The sequence below is a fragment of the Petromyzon marinus genome, chromosome 78 (assembly GCF_048934315.1).
Source record: "Petromyzon marinus isolate PM22_M1 ecotype Great Lakes invasive population chromosome 78, UKy_Petmar_22M1.pri1.0, whole genome shotgun sequence".
NCBI lineage: Eukaryota > Metazoa > Chordata > Hyperoartia > Petromyzontiformes > Petromyzontidae > Petromyzon > Petromyzon marinus.
In genome coordinates, this window is record NC_133744.1 from 1,965,827 (window position 1) to 1,988,365 (window position 22,539).

The 22,539-nt window shown below is 46.8% G+C and overlaps 1 protein-coding gene across 1 annotated transcript in view; it reads right to left on the reverse strand.

The window, feature by feature from the left end:
- The window catches only part of LOC142907359 (origin recognition complex subunit 1-like), a 33,701-nt gene extending 16,689 nt beyond the window's left edge, over positions 1-17,012 (reverse strand). Inside the window, exons 1-5 of the mRNA XM_076056793.1 lie at positions 16,905-17,012; positions 8,814-9,051; positions 7,744-7,809; positions 6,196-6,328; positions 5,486-5,783 (exon numbers count right to left, since the gene is read on the reverse strand). Coding sequence (XP_075912908.1) covers positions 5,486-5,783; positions 6,196-6,328; positions 7,744-7,809; positions 8,814-9,051 — 735 coding nt within the window. The 5' untranslated portion in view covers positions 16,905-17,012. The remainder of the gene's footprint in view (positions 1-5,485; positions 5,784-6,195; positions 6,329-7,743; positions 7,810-8,813; positions 9,052-16,904) is intronic.
- Between the last annotated feature and the right edge of the window lie 5,527 nt (positions 17,013-22,539).

Consider the following 22,539-nt stretch of genomic DNA (forward strand, 5'->3'; position numbering starts at 1 on the left):
GGGCTACGCTCTCGCGGGTCCTCCACTACAGGAGCTAGGGGAGGCTAGCCTGACCCGACCTAGCCAGGGTGCCGGTCTCACCGCTGGTCCACTGCAACCCGGCTCTTACAAGAGCCTCGGTTGAGGGTCCCATGGTGCTGGTCTAGTCTTCAGATGTCTTTGGGTCTTGAGGGGACGAAGACTGCCGGTCCCGTTGAGAGGACCGGCTTTTATACACCAGTTGGGGCTTACCCCGCCCCTAGCCACACCTTCCCTCGAACCTTCTAGAAGAGTCTGGAAGGGTCAAGAATGAACCGTTGGCCCCCAGCCCCCACCCCTTGGGGGTCTGGGGTCTCTACCTCCGGTCACAGGGCCCCCGGGGGGGGGGGTTTACCCCAGGTTAACCACTACACCTCCCGCTCACTCTCCCGGCCGCCCCCGATCGGCCTGTGAGCGTGGTGACAGTAAGACGACATACAGCACCTTGGTATGGCGCAACACTTCCATGGCCCCTCAAGAGCTGGTCCATTGTTCCATGACCATGACGGAATCCGCATTGTTCTTCCTGAATCTGAGGCTCGACCACTGGGCGGAGCCTCTTCTCCAGCACTCTGGCATAGGCTTTTTACCTGGGACGCTGAGAATTGTCATTCCTCTGTAGTTAGAGCACGACCCCAGTTGTTTTAGTCCACAGGTACTGTACTACTTTCCATGCAACATTGAAGAGGTGTGTTAACCACGACGCTCCTACACTGTCCAGTGCTTTCAACAACTCTGGGCGAATCTCGTTCACCCCAGCAGCTTTGTTGCTACGAAGGCCCTCAACTGCCGCAACGACTCCAGCAACCGTGATGGATCTGATCCCCCCAGCTGTTTCCAGGGCTGCCTCCTGAGAGGAGGGTATCTCCACCGTTTTGAGGAGCTCCTCAAAGTGTTCCTTCCACCTCTCAACTATCTCTTTAGTCGAGGTCAATCTTACACCACGCTTACTGAAAACAGCCTGGGCCACGTCCCGTCGACCCATCCTAAGGTATCGGATGGTTTGCCAGAACATCTTTGACGCCGTCCCTCTCCAGGGCCTCTCCAAAGTCCTCCCATGCTCGAACTTTCGCTTTAGCGACTGCTACCACTGCCGTCCTCTTGCCAAGCCGGTACCTCTCAATCGAGTCGGGAGACCTTTTACCGAGCATATATCAGAAAGCCTCCTTCTTTGATTTGACAGTTTCCCTCACCACCGGTGTCCACCAGCGGGTCCCTAGGGTTGCCGCCATGACAGGCACCAACTGCCTTCAGGCCTCAGATTTTCGTCGCTCCATCAACAATCGAGGTCCTGAACATCGTCCTCTCAAGACTCAATGTCCGCAACCTCCCATGGAGTGCAGGAGACGTTTTCCCAGAGGTGGAAGTTGAATTCTTTCTGCGCTGGGTCTTTCCGCCAAATGTTCCCAGAAAATCCGCACTATTCATTTTGGCCTTCCACGTCCATCTGGTCGGTGCCCCAAGCATCGGATCCAACTAACCACCAGGTGGTGATCGGTTGACAGCTCTGCCCCTCTCTTCACCCAAGTGTCCAGAACACACGTCCTTAGGTCTGATGATACATCCATAAAGTCAATTATTGACCTACGGGTCAAGGTGCTCTGGTATCAAGTACACTTATGAGCATCCTCGTGTTCGAACTTGGTGTTTGTTGTTGGCATTCCATGACCAGCGCAGAATTCCAATAACACCCCACCGTTTGGGTTCAGATCAGGGGGGCCATTCCTCCCAATCATGTCTCTCCAGGTATCTGCATCATTTCCCAGGTGAGCATTGAAGTCTCGATTTAAAACTTCCGTGACTGCAGGGATTCATCTTCTTGGTTCTTTCGGTAAAGTCACGTAGAAGGGAAACAATAAAAGAATAAAAATTAAACAGAAAATAAAATTCTCACGACGTTTCGGCCACAACACAAGCAGCCGTCCTCAGGTGAAGAAACAGAGCTGTCGGAAAGACAGCGCTCCATTGAACACCGCTAAGCTTGGCAGCGTCTTTTAAGCTGGGTGGGAGGAGCAGAGTGCCTTGACAAAGGAGTTTACATATCAACAGAAGAATTTAGCATTGAAGTAGCTATGTTAATGTGAACGAGATTAGCAGGATGTTCAAGTCAGAAATTAGCATGCAACTGGGAGATTAGCATGATGTTAATGTGAGGAATTAGCATGTAACTAGTCACGGAAGTGGCTATGTTAAAGTCAGAGTTTACATATCAACAGAATAATTTAGCATTGAAGTAGCTATGTTAATGTGAACGAGATTAGCAGGATGTTCAAGTCAGAAATTAGCATGTAACTGGGAGATTAGCATGATGTTAATGTGAGGAATTAGCATGTAACTAGTCACGGAAATAGCTATGTTCAAGTCAGAGCTTACATATCAACAGAATAATTTAGCATTGAAGGAGCTATGTTAATGAGAGATTAGCAGGATGTTCAAGTCAGAAATTAGCATGTAACTGGGAGATTAGCATGATGTTAATGTGAGGAATTAGCATGTAACTAGTCACGGAAGTAGCTATGTTAAAGTCAGAGTTTACATATCAAGAGAAGAATTTAGCATATTGACGCTAAAGAACTGAAACTTCCCTACTACCATACGATAAACCGATGTGAAAAAACTAAATATAAACTACATCAATATAATCAATACACTCAATATACTCTCCAATAAGCTGAGCTACTAACCGTCTTTGGTTCTTTCGGTAAAGTCACGTAGAATGAGAATAAAATAATAAAATAACACAATAAAGTTCTCACGACATTTCGTCCCGACAGTTCTGTACCTTTCACCTGAAGACGGCCGCTTGCGTTGTGCCCGAAACGTCGTGAGAATTTTATTGTGTTATTTTATTATTTTATTCTCATTCTACGTGACTTTACCGAAAGAACCAAAGAAGATGAATCCTTGCAGTCACGAAAGCTTCAAATCGAAAAGTCATTATACATTACACTTCTATGTCGCAAAAATAATTTTAATGTGTCTCCAACTAAACTTTTTTTTATTATAAATTACCATAGACAGACCCCAACATTGAATTATACACTGCATTACTATACACTACCCTATACCTTAGATTATAATAATATTAGACTTGTAATATCACACTATGTATTATTCTACCAACCCTACTGTATACCACACTGCTGTATATACAATTACGATAGTATATATTACCTTATAAATTATATTAAACATTACACTGAAAGGTACTAAGCGATTAGCAGGATGTTAAGATGATAAATTAACATGTAACTGGGAGATTAGCATGATGTTAATGTGAGGAATTATCATGTAACTGGTCACAGAAGTGGCTTTGTTAAAGTCAGAGTTTACATATCAACAGAGGCATTTAGTATATTGATGCTAAAGAACTGCAACTACCCAACTATCATACAATAAACCGATGTGAAATAACTAAATAAAACTACGTCAATATATTTCGATTTAAAGCTTTCGTGACTGCAGGGATTCATCTTCTTGGTCCTTTCGGTGGAGTCACGTAGAAGGGAAATAATAAAATACTAAAAATAAAACATCGTATTATGTTTTATTTTTTATTAAAGATAAAACATAATATATATTGAGTACATTGACTTTATCGATGTAAAGTCACGTAGAAGGAAAATAATAAAATAATAACAATAAAACATTGTATTATGTTTCATTTTTATTAAAGATAAAACATAATATATATTGAGTACATTGATTTTGTTGATGTAAAGTCACGTAGAAGGGAAATAATAAAATAATAACAATAAAACATTGTATTATGTTTCATTTTTATTAAAGATAAAACCTAATATATATTGAGTACATTGATTTTATTGACGTAAAGTCACGTAGAAGGGAAATAATAAAATACTAAAAATAAAACATCGTATTGTTTTATTTTTATTAAACATAAAACATAATATATATTGAGTACATTGACTTTATCGATGTAAAGTCACGTAGAAGGGAAATAATAAAATACTAAAAATAAAACATCGTATTATGTTTTATTTTTATTAAAGATAAAACGTAATATATATTGAGTACATTGACTTTATTGATGTAAAGTCACGTAGAAGGGAAATAATAAAATAATAACAATAAAACATTGTATTATGTTTCATTTTTATTAAAGATAAAACATAATATATATTGAGTACATTGATTTTGTTGATGTAAAGTCACGTAGAAGGAAAATAATAAAATACTAAAAATAAAACATAATACAATGTTTAAAAATAAAACATTGTATTATGTTTAAAAATAAAACATTCCATTGTTTTATTTTTTTATTTCCCTTCTACGTGACTTTACATCAATAAAATCAATGTACTCAATATATTGTTTTATCTTCATTATTTCCCTCCTACGTGACTTTACCGAAAAAACCAAGTAGAGCATTGAAGTCGCCGAGTTGACTTCAATGCTCTCCAAGACCAAATACTCTGAACTGCTGTTTGGTGCATAAGCACAGACAACAGTCAAGAGTTTTCCTTTCTGAGACCCTAAGTCTCATTGAGGCGACCCTCTCATCCACAAGGATACACTCCAACTGAACAGCACCAAGCCGGGGGCTTATGAATATCCCCACACCTACCCAGGGCCTCTTACCAGGGGTTACTCCGGAATAGGAGACCACCCCCCAATCGAGAAGTTTGCTTCCAGTGCCAATGCTGTGTGTGGTGAGACCGACTCTATATACTCTTTGGTTCTTTCGGTAAAGTCACGTGGTAGGTATAAAATAAAATAAATCACGACGTTTCGGGCACAACACAAGCGTCCGTCATCAGGAGGGAAAGCATGGTCTGCTGCCTCAGCAGCATGGTCGGATTTATTTTATTTTAAACCTACGTGATGACTTTACCGAAATAACCAAAGAGTGTGGATTCCTGCAGTCACGAAGGCTTCAAATCAAGATCGACTTTGTATAGTCGGTAACTTTCCACCTCCTCCACCAACATTGGCTCCTTCCCCCCCCCAGTGATGTGACATTCCACGTCCGATTAACAAGTGTCCATCGCCAAGGTCCAGTCTGTGTGAGACCATCCCTCTTCCTTGCCATACTGGCATCGCACCCGGCCCTCGCCCTTCGTCCTGCGGATGGTGGGCCCACATGACGGCGCCACGTAGCCATGTCGGGCTGGGCCTGACCGGGTTTTGTGGGTAACCCAGTCACCAGGTGCTAGCCGGCGAATACCACCCCCAGGCCTGGCTCCAGGGGGGGTGTCCCGTTATACCTTGTCCGGGCAAGGTTCTCCGATTTTTGTATTAACCTTCACTACTCTACACTACTATACATCGCACTACTATATATTATTATACATCACACGATTATACACACTATACACTATACAACTATACATTACATAACTATTCACTACACACTAATATGCACTACATGTTGGGCTCAATGGAGGCCCGTTGTTAAGCGATTAGTCGTTAACAGGGCTGCTGGGTAAGAGGAGTTCGACTCTACCTTGGTTTGAGGCTTGCGTAAAACTTTCTTGGTACGGCGAACTGGGACAGGAGATGATGATGCCGATGATGATGGTGATGATGGTGATGACAGCGATGATGATGATGATGGGGGTGACGATGGTGATGATGACGATGGTGATAGTGATGATGGTGGTGATGACGGTGGTGGTGATGATGACGGTGGTGGTGATGTCGATGATGATGGTGGTGGTGGTGATGGTGGTGATGATGGTAGTGGTGGCAGTGATGATGGTGGTGGTCGTGATGGTTGAAATGTAGTTGTTTTGACTCGTAACCTAGATATGGAGATGGTGACATCATCAGCAACAGCATCATCATCGTCACCATCACCATCTACATCACCATCAACATCACCATCAGCAACATCATAATATCAGTGGGTGAGTGGAAAAATGGGTGAGTGGGTGGGTTATTGGTGAGTGGGTGCAGGAGTGATTGAGTGGGTGGGTGGGTGAGTGAGTGGGTGAGTGAGTGGATGAGTGGGTGGTGAGTGGGTGGTGAGTGGGTGAGTGGTGGGTGAGTGGTGAGTGGGTGAGTGGTGGGTGGGCGAGTGGGTGTGTGGTTGAGTCGCTGACTGAGCGAGTGGGTGAGTGGGTAGGTGTGTGGGCGAGTAGCTGAGTGAGTGGGTAGGTAGGTGAGTGAGTGGGTGAGTAAGTGGGTAGTAGAGTGAGTGGGTGAGTGACGTACGGGGAGCTGACTGGGGCGAGCCTCAGGATGTCCGATTGCTGCTGCTGATGCTGCTGATTGCCGAGTCTCTTCCTTGAGGTTGGGGTGAGATTTACGGAGTACTGCTGATGGGTGCCATCATCATCACCATCATCTACATCAACAACACGACCATCATTTACATCACCATCACGACCATCATCTACATCAACATCACATCCATCACCTACATTAACATCACAACCATCATCTACATCATGAACATCAATACCATCACCACATACATCAACATCACATAGACATACATCATTACCAAAACCCGCCATTTGCCACCATATTGACGTCACCACAGTGCTTATGCCAGGCCAGGTGCACAATAAGGACACGTGAAGTGTCAAAGGCTCGCTGACAGGTCACAGGACAGACCCAGCAGGTTCCATGGGTCGACTGACTGAGATGAGTGGCCACCTTACACAGTAAGGTGGCCCCCTACTGGTCCACCTTACTGTGTCTTAGCCACCCGGTGCGCCGCTCGTTGTTGTGAGCGTCGCTCCTCTGCCCTCCGTTGTTGCTGGAGGGCGAATGCCTCCAACTGCCCAGTATCAGCGTCCTTCACGAGCCTCCTCCACAGAGGCAGATCTTGACACTGCTGGTACCAGTCATCAGCAAGTCCACTCAGCTCCACATCTTGACGTGCCACATCACTCCATCTCTTCCCTGGCCGAACAAAAGCTGTTTAGGCATGCGTTGGCTGGGCATAGGCTACATGATCCAGCCAACACAGCCTTGCCTGCCGGAGGAACTGACCAATGGGACTTTATCCAGATTTTTCAAGGATTCGTGAGCTGCTCACACATTTCAGCCTGGTTAAACCCAGCCAATAATAAGACACTGCCGCTCGACTGATTCGGAGTGAGACGTCTAATGTAGAACCGGAGCGCGTCATGACCATACTGCCCAGGTAAGTAAAACTCTTCACTCTCTCCACAACTGCCCCATCACCAATGGGGAGTTGAGAGGGTGGAGTGTTTGATGGCACAAAATACCCAGGCAGGTGCTTAGTTTTTGTGGGGCCGATGGTAAGACCCTACCTCTTAATGGCACCCTCCAGGTTCAGCAGCACAGCCTCCAACTCCTCCTCTGAGAGAGCAGCAATCACCAGATCATCAGCATATATAACATGGTTGACCAATAGGGAGTCGTACCTTGACCACACCCAGATATCGATCAGCCTTCCATTGCATCGCTACCAGATGGAGATTCCTCCGGTAGAGCCATAGAAGGCCTCTCGAACTATGTGGTCTAAAAATTTAAAATAATGTGGGAGCTAGAGGACATCCCTGTCACACCCAAAGGTGAACAGGGAATGGCTCCGACTCCCAGCCATGTAGCTTACCTGGGCCTGCCCACCACCGCCATCACCACCACCAACTCCATCACCACCCCCATCATCAACAATCCCATCACCACCACCCCATCACCACCACCAACCCCATCACCACCACCAACTCCATCACCACCACCTCAATCACCACCTCCAACCTCGATCACCACCACCACCCCCATCACCTGTTTCGTCCGACAGGATTAGTGAGAGGATGTCCGAGATGGAGACTCGAGGAACCAAAGTGCATTCTGTGAAAGAGAGAACAGCCGATGGTGATGGTAGTGATGTTGATGGTTATTTATTGTTTCCCTTCAACGTGACTTTACCGAAAGAGCTAAGAATAAGAATATAGAATTAGCTATGCAGCAGCATAGTGCTGGCTGCTGGCGGGGAAGGGAATCTGCGGTTTACAGCAGCCCTGATGTCAGCAGGCCAGGTGATACACCAGAGGGGATATCGGGGGAAAGGTTACAGAAGGGGCACGTGGGGGAAGCCCTGGAATCCACTAGTAGGTTCAAGAGAGGGGGCGTGGCCGGAGCGGAGCGAGGCCACGCTGGGAGCATAAAAGGGGGCCCTGAGCGAGAGCTCTGGGCTGTCGTTTGGAGTGGGATCCCCGTCGTGCTGTTGAAGATCGTCGCCATCATCGCTGTTGTCTTCACTCGACATTGCGCTGCTAGACGGTAGTTGGCCGTCTCGGTTCAGCGCCATCAGTGTTAGACGGCTCGCATTGTGTATAGGCTAGCAACCCACGTAGAGTTGTGTATAACTGAGCGACAGAGGAGTGTGTAGGGTGTGTATTGTGCAAAGGGTTCTCGGTTAAATAAAAGTGCCTCCAAGTCTCAGCGTCTCTGATTAAGTCACTAAAGTTATAATAGTTGTAGTGATGGAGGTAGTGATGTTGATGGGAGTGGTAGTAATAGTTGTAGTGAGGGTGATGGTGGTAGTGACAGTAGTGATGTTGGTGGGAAAGGTCGTGATAGTTGCAGTGGTGGTGATGTTGATGGTAGTGAGGTCAATGGAAGTGATAGTTGTAGTGATGGTAGTGCTGGTGGTGATGGTAGTGATGGTAATGATGCTGATGTTAGTGATGCTGATGGTAGAGATGCTGATGGTAGAGATGGTAGTGATGTTGATGGTAGTGATGTTGATCGCAGTGATGGTAGTGCTGGTTGATGGCAGCGATGGTAGTCATGTTGATGGTAATGATGTGAATGGAAGTAATCTTGATGGTAGTGATGTTGATCTCCTGTACTGGTATCCGGTGATGTCATCACGGGGGTCACATGACCCAGCCGCCTCCCATGATCCTCTGCTGCGCGACGCTTCCTGCTCCCTCCGGAATCCAGAATACTGGATCCGGAATCTGGAATTTTTGATCCGGAACTCCGAGTTTTGGGACCGGAATCTGGAATCGTGGATCCAGAACTCCGAATCTTGGATCCGGAATCCACAATCGTGGATCCGGAATTCCTGGTATTGTAGCGGGGCATCTGGGCAGAGAAAAGGAGAGAGGTTCAGCCTCACCACCCACCCATTCACCCACCCACTCACCCACCCACCCACTCACCCACCCACCCACCCACTCACCCACCCACTCACCCACCCACCCATCCATCCACTCACCCACCACTCAGCCACTCACCACACACACTCACCATCCACCAACCCACTCACTCACCACTCACTCACCACTCACTCACTCACCGCTCACTCACTCACCACTCACTTTGCATCCATACTTGTTGCTCGATTTGCCACTATACCTGCAAATGAAACAGCTTATAGACACTTCTACACTCCATCATTGTATCCTTTTAAACCCTATCTTTGTCCCATTACTTCACTAGCACTCCTTCCAAACTTCATTCTGCTCTTAAATTTTTCTGGCAAAAAAGGTGTTGGTGTTCTACATGTCAACATCAAAGGGCTTGTGATTAAATTAAGTCAACTAAAACTAGAAGTGGCAAATCTTGACCCAGACATTTTTTGCCTAACAGAAACATTTCTCACTCCTGCCGTCAATGACTTGGAGATTACGATTGACAACTACAACCTTTTTTGGCTTGACCGAGGATCTAAAGGAGGTGGAATTGCCATCTATGTTCGTAACACTATTGCATGTTCACCAGCTCACTCCTTATTTAAAATGTGATGCTTTGAAGGTTTGGCTCTCAGAATAACTCTTCCCAAATAAATCAACAGATATTGGTAGTGTGCTGCTATAGACCACCAAGTGGGAAGGATGTTGAAGCTGCATCTGCACTGAGAGACCTTTTTGGGGGCCTCCCTAAAGGTGAACGTTTTAGTGGGTGATCTAAATTGGAATTGGCTAAACCCGCCGGCCGTGGCCACAAATTTTACAAATGAATTTAACCTGCTTCAATTAATAAATGTCCCCACAAGACCCAACCTAAATAATCCGGAACAGTCATCTCTGCTTGATGTCCTATTGACAAATGCCCCTCACAATTTCGCACTGACTGGTGTTCTGGGTAATAACCTTAGTGATCACTCCTTCATTTTTGGGGTGAGATAATCAGCTAGACCCAAAGCCCCCCCTAAATTGGGTGAGAAGCACTCTGAGACACTTCAGCACTCAGGCATTTACTAATGATGTGCTTCACTCAGATATTGACAAGGTCTGTGATATCCCCAACCTGACTACGGCTTGGGAGACCTTCAGGTACACGTTTCTCCAAATTCTTAACAAACATGCTCTGTTGGTTAGATTTAAAACTAAAGGCAACCGCCCTCCATGGTTTTATCCTTTGATTACAAAGCTCATGAAAACTAGGGACAAGGCTTGGGCATGTGCTCAGAAAAGTAATTTGGTCAATGACTGGCTAGAATACAGGATTTTAAGGAATAGATGCGTCAAAAAAATCAGGCATGCAAAAAATGCCTACTTTTCCTCCACTCTCCTGGAATCACATGGAAATGCCAGGATTTTCTGGAAAACAATCAAATGTATCGAAAAGGCATCCAAAACAGACAATCTGTCCGTTGAGCTTAACCGAAATGGGGAATATTTTTCAGATCCCAAAAAAATAGTTGACAATATTAACCTTCATTTTTCTGAAGCTGGTAATCTTTTTGATAATCTATTGGGAGTCACCCCTGCTCATGCAAATTCCTACACCCCTGTCCAAACATTAAACAAATTTAATTCTAGATTTGAAGCTTTCGTGACTGCAAGGATCCATACTCTTTGGTTCTATTAGGTAAAGTCACGTTTTATTTTTTACCTACGTGACTTTACCGAATAGAACCAAAGAGTATTAAACAAATTTAGTTTACAGCCAATCCACGAAAGTAATGTTCTGAAACAACTGTCCAACCTCAAAGGGTCCTCCTTTACCGGAGCAGATAGTATTCCCGTCTTTGATCTACTAACTTTTGGTCACCTAATATACAAACCTATAGCCCATATTTTCAAACTGTCCATCAAAGAAGCATCAGTTCCTCTAGAATGGAAACATTCCTATGTCTGTCCACTTCACAAAGGGGGCCCTAAAGATGATCCAGATAACTACCGACCTATCTCAATTTTGTCCCCGTTGATGAAAATTTTTGAAAAATTATTGAACTACCAAATTAGCAGTTTCCTGTCCACAAACAATCTACTACATCTAAAACAATCTGGGTTCCGGAAAAAAATACAGCACCACATCTGCTGCATTAGACTCTCTGAATCATATTTACATTAGCCTTGATAATAAGCAGTACTGTGCCTGTCTTTTTCTTGACCTGTCCAAAGCTTATGATACAGTAGACTACAACACCCTGCTTAGTAAACTAAGCTGCCTCGGTTTTTCCGAAAACACAGTAAAATGGTTAAAAAATTACCTCTTTTCTCGCACCCAAACTGCATTCACAGATTGTTGGAGGTCAAACAGTGTTAAGATAACAAAAGGCGTTCCACAGGGTTCCATCCTCGGCCCCCTCTTGTTCTCTCTTTATGTCAATGACTTGGGCACCGACCTGGATCATTCCAGGGTACATCTTTTTGCAGATGACATGATACTGATTACTGCTGGCCGCTCTCTGGATGACGTGATTGCTAAGCTCTAGGGCAGGGGTGTCCAAACTACGGCCCGTGGGCCAACTGCGGCCCGCGGTCCAGTTTTTATTGGCCCGCAGCAAATTCTGAAAATATAATTGAATATGGCCCGCACAAGAAGCTTGAGCTCAACTCTGTTGCACTTCTCAGTTTCAACACTAGATGGAGCCAGCCACGGAAAACCGTGCTTCTCCACTAAACAAAATTAAGCAAAGAAAAACTTTTACCGCGAGTCACCAGAAATGGCAGCACCGAAGAAACGCAAAATAGCGAGTGAGTGTAGAAGATTTCAAACACGGTGGGAAAATGAATATTTTTTCAAAGAAATCAACGGAAAGTGTGTCTGTTTGATTTGCAATGAAGATGTTGCTATGATGAAAGAATATAATGTCCGGTGCCGAACGAACACAGAAAGTCAAGCAAATGGCGGCTTGCCTGCAAGCTCAACAACAATTTTTTTCGTGCTAACAAAATACAGGAAAACGCCACAACAGCAAGCTATGAAGTCACTAAACTTATTGCCCAGCATGGCAAACCGTTCTCAGACGGTGATTTCATAAAGCAGTGCCTCATCAAAGTCACAGAAATAATGTGCCCGGAAAAAGTGCAGGATTTCAACAGCGTGAGCTTATCCAGAAATACAGTGGTGCGGAGAATCGAGGACTTGTCAGCTAACTTGAAACTTCAGCTGAGAGACAAAGCTTGTGCTTTTGATTTTTACTCGATAGCATGCGACGAAAGCACAGATGCCACAGACACCGCGCAGCTGTAAATTTTTTTGCGGGGAGTAGATGATAATTTTTGCTGTACGGAGGAACTGCTTGATATGATGAGCCTAAAAGGCACAACGACGGGTAGAGATATTTTTGAAGCTGTGTCAGAGGCAGTTGAAAAGATGGGGGCTTAAATGGGCCAAGCTCTGTGGAGTAACAACGGATGGAGCTCCGGCCATGACGGGCGAGCGCAAAGGAATGGCATCGATGGTGTGCGCCAAGGTAAAAGAGAGCGGAGGTGAGGCTGTTAGGATGCACTGCGTAATCCACCAAGAAGCACATTGTGTGCCAAGACTGTCCAGCTGGGCGATGTGATGAACACTGTTGTAAAAACTGTCAACATAATTCGAGCTAGAGGACTGTACCACAGAGAATTTCAAGCTTTCCTATCTGATGTGGATGCTGAATACGGGGATGTACTCTACCACTCTGATGTGCGTTGGCTCAGCCGCGGCCCTGTGCTGCAGCGGTTTTATTCGCTGAGATCAGAAATCGACCAGTTTTTGAAAGAGAAGGGCCGACCTCTTCATGAACTGAGTGACCCTCTGTGGCTGGCAGACCTGGCATTTTTAGTTGATCTTACTCATCATCTGAATACACGGAACAAGAACCTACAAGGCAAAGAACAGCTGGTGCCACAACCTGTATGCGCACATGAAAGCCTTCTGTGTAAAGCTCCGCCTGTTTGAGACACAACTACAAAGCTTTACTGCTGCACACTTCCCTGCGCTGTCTGAAGTCTGCTTTTCCAAAGGCCGACCTTTCTGCTAAAAAGGAGAAATATGTGTCTGTGATTGTATCTCTCGTGACAGAATTCAACCAGCGTTTCCAAGATTTTTCTGTCATTGAAAAACAAATCAAGCTGTTCTCGACCCCCTTCCTGGTGGATGCAGAAGAAGTGGAAGAGAGTCTGCAGTTAGAACTGATTGAAATGCAATGTGATGATTCTCTGAAGAGTCAACATCAGCTTCTCTCCCTCCCTGACTTCTATCAGAGTTTGGATAATGCCAAGTTTCCTCTGATGAGATGCCACGCAAAAAGAATGATGAGCCTGTTCGGCTCAACATACATATGTGAACAAACATTTTCTCTGTTAAATCAGAACAAAAGCAGACTGAGAACCAGAATGACTGATAGCCATCTCTGTGAAGTTCTTCGTGTCTCAACCACCAAACTTTCTCCTGACATGTCAGCCATCCTTCAATCCAAAGGACAGCATCACTGTTCCCACTGAGTGCAATGTTCTTCACATTATAGGTGAGTTAGAAATACACGCAGTATTCACGTGTCAATATGTCACCTCTAGTGTGTGGCCCGGCCTTTTGTTTATTTTTTATGTATTTGGCCCTCACTAAAAATACTTTGGACACCCCTGCTCTAGGGTGATTTCAACAAACTACAACATCAGCTAGTTGCTCTTAAACTAGTCCTGCATACCTCCAAAACCAAGGTGCTATGCTTCTCACCAGGACTAAAGCAGGTAGGTATTTTTCCCCAATTACATTCCTTGAATAATTATCAAATAGAGCAAGTCAAGATCTATAAGTATCTTGGGGTCATCCTGGATTCAAAACTGAATTTTTAAGATCACATTGATTATATTGGTAAAAAGACAAAAATAAAAATTGGTTTTCTGTATCGACACAAGCACTGTTTCCCCCCTATGTTCCGTTTGGAATTGATAAAAGCTACCATACTGCCTCTACTTGACTACTGTGACATCGTGTATAAATCAGCCCAAAGTACTGTACTGAAGAAGCTTGATTCCATCTATCACTCGGCCTTAAGATTTGCATTGAACTGCCCATATAGGACTCACCACTGTGATCTCTACATTGGGTCAAACTTAACATCTCTTAATGTTCGACGGCTTGTTCACCAGATCTTATTTATTCACGATGTACTTACAAAAAAATCCGCAGACTACCTGCTGCTGGATCTCCTGTTTCAAAGAACAAATTTGACCTCAGGTCTTTGCTCATTTACCAGCATCACATTCCCTATTGCCGTACAAAAACCGGAGGAAGGGCCTTTGCTATTGATGCCCCCAGGGTCTGGAATGCTATTGCCAATAAACTGCAACTTGAATGACTACCTATGAGATCTTCACTAAAAACTGCTCGAGAGGAGTTGTACACCCCTAGCTGCCACTGCTACTCAGTGGCCTAAAATAACATAAAATGTTTCGCTCTGGATGGCCGCTGCAAAGTATTATCTGTATTTTGATTTAGTGTGCTGATCTTAAAGGTGCATTGAAAATTTGGATACTCCCGACTGATGCTCCTGTTGTTGTGGAGTGACTCATGCAGCCAGCTATGGCTCTAGGGTTTGGTGTTACATGTTGTTTATGTCGTTTATTGTGAAAATTCGGTGACAGTTCCTATGGTCACTGTTAAATTGCTTTTATGGCTTTATTTTGGTGATGTCGAAAAGTTTTTTTGGTTTGGCCATGTTTGTTTGTTGTTGTACGGAGTTAGACTGATGGCCTTAATCTTAGTTGTCTTGTGGTTGTTGTTGTTGTTTGACTTGCATCCCACTGGGATTTTTGCACACAGTGTTGGTGAATGGTGCTTTTTCAGGAATGTTTTGCTGTTTTTTTTCCTGGATTTTCTATTTGCACAGTAACATAGTTACTTTAAGACGTTCTCTTGTTCATGTTGTTTGTTGCGGTTGCACCCGATTCAAGAGCTCACAGGGCTCTACCAAAACAATGAAACTGAAACACTCACTCACCACCCACTCACCACTCACTCACTCACCACCCACCCACTACTCACTCACTATCCACCACTCACCACTCACTCACCACCCACTCACCACTCACTCACCATTCACCCACTCACCACTCACCCACTACTCACTCACCACCCACCCACTACTCACTCACTATCCACACTCACTCACCACTCACTCCCCACTCACTCACCATTCACCCACTCACCACTCACCCACTACTCACTCACCACCCACCCACTACTCACTCACTATCCACACTCACTCACCACTCACTCACCACCCACTCACCACTCACCACCCACCCACTACTCACTCACTATCCACCACTCACTCACCACTCACTCACCATTCACCCACTCACTCACCACTCACCCACCACTCACTCACTCACCCACCACTCACTCACCACCTACTCACCGCTCACTCACCAATCACTCACTCACCCACCACTCACTCACTCACCCACCACTCACTCACCACCTACTCACCGCTCACTCACCAATCACTCACTCACCCACCACTCACCACCTACTCACCACTCACTCACCACTCACTCACCCACCACTCACTCACCACTCACTCACCACCCACTCACTCACCATTCACCCACTCACTCACCACTCACCCACCACTCACTCACTCACTCACCCACCACTCACTCACCACCTACTCACCACTCACTCACCACTCACTCACTCACCACTCACTCACTCACCACTCACTCACCACCCACTCACCACTCACTCACCACCCACTCACTCACTCACCACCCACCCACTACTCACTCACCACTCACTCACTCACCACCCACTCACTCACTCACCACCCACCCACTACTCACTCACTATCCACCACTCACTCTTCACCCACTCACTCACCACTCACCCACCACTCACTCACTCACCCACCACTCACTCACCACCTACTCACCACTCACTCACCACTCACTCACTCACCACCCACCCACTACTCACTCACTATCCACCACTCACTCACCACTCACCCACCACTCACTCACTCACCCACCACTCACTCACCACCTACTCACCACTCACTCACCACTCACTCACTCACCACCCACCCACTACTCACTCACTATCCACCACTCACTCACCACTCACTCACCACCCACTCACTCACCACTCACCATTCACCCACTCACTCACCACTCACTCACTCACTCACCCACCACTCACCACCCACTCACTCACCACTCACTCACCACTCACTCACTCACCACTCACTCACTCACCACCCACTCACTCACTCACCACTCACTCACCACTCACTCACCACCACTCACTCACTCACCACCACTCACTCACCACTCACTCACCCACTCACCACCCACTCACCACTCACTCACTCCACACTCACCCACCACTCACTCACCACTCACTCACCCACCACTCACTCACCACTCACTCACCACCACTCATTCACCACCACCACTCACTCACCACCACCACTCACTCACCACCACTCACTCACCACCACTCATTCACCACCACCACTCACTCACCACCACTCATTCACCACCACCACTCACTCACCACTCACTCACTCACCACCACTCATTCACCACCACCACTCATTCACCACCACCACTCACCCACCCACTCACCACTCACTCACCACCACTCACCCACCACTCACTCACCACCCACTCACCACTCACTCACCACTCACTCACTCACCACTCACGCACCACCACCCACTCACCACTCACTCACCACCACTCATTCACCACCACCACTCACTCACCACCACTCACCTCTCTCCGTCTCTCTTCTCGCCAGCCGTAATATTCCCGCGTCTTTCTCCTGACTTCCGCTTCCGCCGGAAACCGGATGCACACGAGGGAGACTTTAAATAATGTTTTATTTTTATATTTTAAATGTGTCAGGATTGAAAGTTAAACAAGGAAAAAAGCTGTCTGCTTAACAGCAACATGGAATAACAAGTATATATTTGAAAAGCTAATATATAAATAAATGAACCATCCGTTTCCAATAATTGAGTCACTTCCGTTCAACGCTTCGGCCGCTCTCGTGACGTCATTACGTCCCAGGGTGGATGACGTCACTAAGACGTCATGACAGTCACAAGATGGACGTGGTTGATGGTGCACCTAGCCAGGCACGGGAGCAGTAAGACCCATGGCACCTGCTGGGTCTGCCCAGTGACCTCCTCCTCGTGCACCTAGCCTGGCACACGCGCCGTGGTGACATCGCCGTCACAGGTGCATTTAAAATTGTGATACTCCGACTGATGCTCCTGTTGTTGTGGAGTAACTCATACAGCCAGCTGTGGCTCTAGAGTTTGGTGTTACATGTTGTTTATGTCGTTTATTGTTAAACATTCGGTCACAGTCCCTGTGATCACTGTTACATTGCTTTTATGGCTTTATTTTTTGGTGATTTCGAAAACGTTTTTTTGTTTTGGCCATGTTTGTGTTTGTTGTAGTACTGAGTTAGACTGATGGCCTTAATCTAAGTTGTCTTGTGGTTGTTGTTGTTGTTTGACTTGAATCCCACTGATATTTTTTGAACACAGCGTTGGTGTACGGTGCTTTTTTCAGGAATATTTTTGATGTTTTTTTTTCCGCTGGATTTTCTGTTTGCACAGTCACATAATCACTTTAAGACGTTTTTCACCCACTCACATAATCACTCACAGTACTTCTAGATTAGAATTTTTCGTGACTGCAAGGATTCGTACTCTTTGTTTTTTTTCGGTAAAGTCACGTAGGTAAAATAAAAATAAAAGAAAACAATTAAATGACGACGTTTCGGAGGCAACACAAGCTTCCGTCTTCAGGTGGAACAGTCACAGCAAGATCGCTGCATCAAGTGGGGAGGCTCTGAGAGCCTCGAGCTTAAATACAGGCTAAGGGTGGGGGGGAGGAGCCAAGTAGGGGACATTGATGGGGGGGCGGGGCTAAGGGTGGGGGGGAGGAGCCAAGTAGGGGACATTGATGGGGGGGCGGGGCTAAGGTTAAGGGGGGGGGAGGAGCCAAGTCGGGGACATTGATGGGATGCGGGGCTAAGTTAATCCGTCTTTTGTTATGTTGAGGGTGCGGAGGATGCGGTGGGTCACTGCACGGGGACAATGGAGAAAATGGAAACAACAAATGGAAAAGTTCGGAAAGAATATTCTGCGTGCTTATAAGGTAGCTAAAGTTTTGACTTGGTTTATGACATCTTTCCAGTGGTTGCTTAATTTAAAACCTTCCTCGCGGTTGAAGTTGTGTTTGTGTTTGTATATCTGGATGGCTTCATGGACAAATCTTTGGTAATAACCAGGAGGTTTGCATAGTACTTTGGTATCGGAGAAAACAATCTCATGAGAACCCGCTGTGTTGAGACAATGATCAGCCACGGCCGACGAATTCGTTCTGCCGTGTTTCAAAACATTATACCATAGAGCTCATTGCATTTCTGACCAACACCACCTGACCAGTGAATTAAAACATGTACATCTAGCCCTCAAGATGAACGGTTACTCTGACCGTACCATCCGCCAAGCTGTTTCCCCGACCATAAAGAAACAACCACTTGACACTCCGATCAAAATCATCACACTGCCATACATAGCAGGCGTTACCAAAAATATTTCAAAAATTCTAAACAAACACAAGATCCAGGTTCGATTCAATACAGTACACAAAATCCGTGATCTGATCCCATCTGTAAAGGATGTCATCCCTGACTTACAGTACCCCGGTGTTTACAAATTAAGTTGTACCTGTGGTGACTGCTATATCGGGGAGACAAAACGACATATTTCTGACCGAATCCGCGAGCACAAATCAGATTTGAAACACGGCAGAACGAATTCTTCGGCCGTGGCTGATCATTGTCTCAACACAGTGGGTTCTCATGACATTGTTTTCTCTGATACCAAAGTTCTCTGCAAACCTCCCGGTTATTACCAAAGATTTGTCCATGAAGCCATCCAGATACACAAACATAGACACAACTTCAACCGAGAGGATGGTTTTAAATTAAGCAACCACTGGAAAGATGTCATAAACCAAGTCAAAACTTTAGCTACCTTATAAGCACACAGCATATTCTTTCCGAACTTTCCCATTGTTGTTTCCATTTTCCATTGCCCCCGTGCAGTGACCCACCGCATCCCCCGCACCCTCAACATAACAAAAGACGGATTAACTTAGCCCCGCACCCCATCAATGTCCCCGACTTGGCTCCCCCCCCCCCCCTTAACCTGTATTTAAGCTCGAGGCTCTCAGAGCCTCCCCACTTGATGCAGCGATCTTGCTGTGACTGTTCGACCTGAAGACGGAAGCTTGTGTTGCCTCCGAAACGTCGTTATTTAATTGTTTTCTTTTATTTTTATTTTACCTACGTGACTTTACCGAAAAAAACAAAGAGTATGAATCCTTGCAGTCACGAAAAATTCTAATCTAGAAGTACTGTGAGTGATTATGTGAGTGGGTGAGTGTGTGTGTCCGGATAAACAACCCCCTACCTCCTCGCGGTGCTGGACGGGCAACTCTATAGTGGACAGTGCTGTGGAGGTTGGGCCAATTCCGATTGGCTCCTCCCCTCATGGCATGTGTCCACCACAGTGGCTAAACGGGGACTCTGGACGGGTGGTGCGAGGGGGTGGTAACCACTCCACCTTCAATTTTACCACTAAACTACGACTGAAATATGTAAATAATAAGCTTGTGCCGGAGGCCCCGGGGGGACAGGCGTCTATGACGTCTCCTGGCCAAACCCCAATTGGCGGAGCCAGGAGATTGAATCTCTACGCTCGGGGCTCCTCCAGAAAAATGAAAAGCCACTAAGGATGGCCACGTGGAATGTTCGAACGCTCACTGCGGAGGAGAGGCTGCCACTCCTCTGTCGGGAGCTGGACCGGTACCGCCTGGATCTCTGTGGTATTCAGAAGGTCCGGTGGACCGGTTCTGGCTCCTGTCACCATGAGGGGTGGACAATCCTCTACTCGGGGCAGCAGACTGCCAAACAACAGGGTGTGGCTCTTTTAAACAAAAAAATTAAGGGGGTGTGGGAGCCTGGCGGTGAGGTGTGGGAAGCTGTAAGCCCCAGGCTACTTTGGGCTCGCCTTCCCATCAACCGGAGGCAAGGAGTGGTGGTCGTGGTTACTTATGCCCCCACTGCAGATGAACATCCGTGGAGGGATGCAGGCAAAGCCGATGAGTCAGATGCCTTCTATGACCTGTCACAGGTGCTGGCTAAAGTGGCCCCTTGGGATAGAGTCATCTTGTTGGGTGACTTCAATGCCCGAGTTGGTCATGATGCTGGCACTTGGTCTGGAGTGATTGGAGGGCATGGGCCAGATCAGCTCAATAGCATCGGTAGAAGGCTGCTAGATTTTTGTGCAGCCCATGGGCTTGTAATTACCAACACGCTGTTCCGGCATCGGCACATCCACACAACATCATGGATGCATGCCGGGTCCAAGCAAGAACATCTGCTGGACTACATAGTGATGAACCAGCGGATGCGAGCCCATGTCCTTGACACCAGGACCTACCGTGGAGCTGATCTGCCCTCTGACCATCGACTAGTCATCTGTAAGATGCGCCTGCCATTCTTCCACTCCGGTGGTGGGTGTACACCCAGGACCCCATTCCAACCTAAAGTGGCCTGGTCTCAGTTATCTGATGAAAGTTGCAAGCGAGAATGTCATCATCGCTTGCGACTGGGGTTGGCATCCTCCCCCACTCCTCCTGATGTTGAGGGTAAATGGGCGAGGTTTAGGACTGACTCACGCAGCTGCAATGGCTGCTTTGGGTATGCGGTCCAGACCTCCCCAGAGACCCTGGCTGACAGAGGAGGTCTTCAGGATGGTTGAGAAAAAGGGACAGGCCCACTTTCATCAGCTACAGAATCCCACGTCAGAGAACGAGGAGGCTTACCGCAGCCTTCGCTCGGAGGTTCGGAGGTTCGGAGAGCCGTGAGGCGCTGCAAGGATGGGTGGGGGTCGCGGGTTGCTGAGGCGATGGAGTCTGCCACAGTGGCCCGCGATCACAAATCTCTAACTCCATCAAAAAAGTAACCTGCAGCGCAACACCTATTACCATCATTAGGGGAAAAAACGGTGATCCAATCTCCGACCCCCAGGAACAGGTTTGCAGATTTGCTGAGCATTTCTGTGAGGTCCTGGGGGAGGGAAAATCCCTCGGCCAGGAAAACATCGTGGCACAAAGTGAGGATGACCCTGCTGAGGCTGCGGTGCCTCAAATATTGGAAGAAGTCACCCCCTGTGAGTGGCTGGCTGAAGTGCCATCTGTTGAGGAAGTACTGAAGGCGATCCGGAGTCTTGAGACCAGGAAAGGCAGCGGGCAGAGATGATCTCCCAAGTGAAATGCTGAGGGAGGGTGGCGTTTGTGCACAGACTGCCCTATATGACATCATAACAACAGTCTGGACCACTGGACGGGTTCCGCAGGATTGGAAGGATGCCCTGGTGGCCCCCCTCTTTAAGAAGGGGGACCGCACAGACTGTAACAACTACAGGGGCATCTCACTCCTCAGTGTGCCAGGAAAGGTCCTGGCAAGGATTATTCAACATCGCCTTGCCAGGCACGCTGAGGTGAGGCTTGCGGAGCCCCAATGCAGTTTCAGGAAAGGGCGGTCCTGCACAGATGCCATATTTTCTGTCCGTCTGCTACAGCAGTGGTGTAGGGAATTCCAGCAAGACCTACATCTCTGCTTTATTGACCTGGTCAAGGCCTATGATACCATCAGTAGGCCTGGGCTCTGGGTTGTTCTTCCTGCTTTTGGAGTACCTGACCCTCTGCTCACGATCATTAAGGACCTTTATGATGGTGAGTGGGCCCGGGTAAAACTACATGGCCGGGAGTCAGAGCCATTCCCTGTACACCTTTGGGTGCGACAGGGATGTCCTCTGGCTCCCACATTATATAACATCTATTTTGACCACGTAGTTCGTGAAGCCTTCAATACCTGTACCGGTGGAATCTTCATATGGTACAGATATAATGGGAGGCTGATTGATGCCCGGGTGCGGTCAAGGGATGGCTCCCTATTGCTCAACCACGTTATGTATGCCGATGATTTGGTAATAGCTGCTCATTCAGAGGAGGAGTTGGAGACGCTGCTGCTGAGACTGGAACGTGCCACTAAGAGATGGGGCGTTACCATCAGCCCCACTAAAACTAAGCACCTGCCTGGGTATTTGTACCATCGGACACTCCACCCCAACAGCTCCTAATCGGTGATGGGGCAGTTGTGGAGAGAGTGGAGAGTTTCCCATACCTGGGCAGTGTGCTTATGACCGGCTCCAGTTTAACAGCAGAGGTCTCACTCCGAATCAGTCGAGCGGCAATATCTTTTCATCGGTTTCGTAATACTGTGTGGAAGCTACCTGGTCTGTCGCTCCGCACTAAGCTT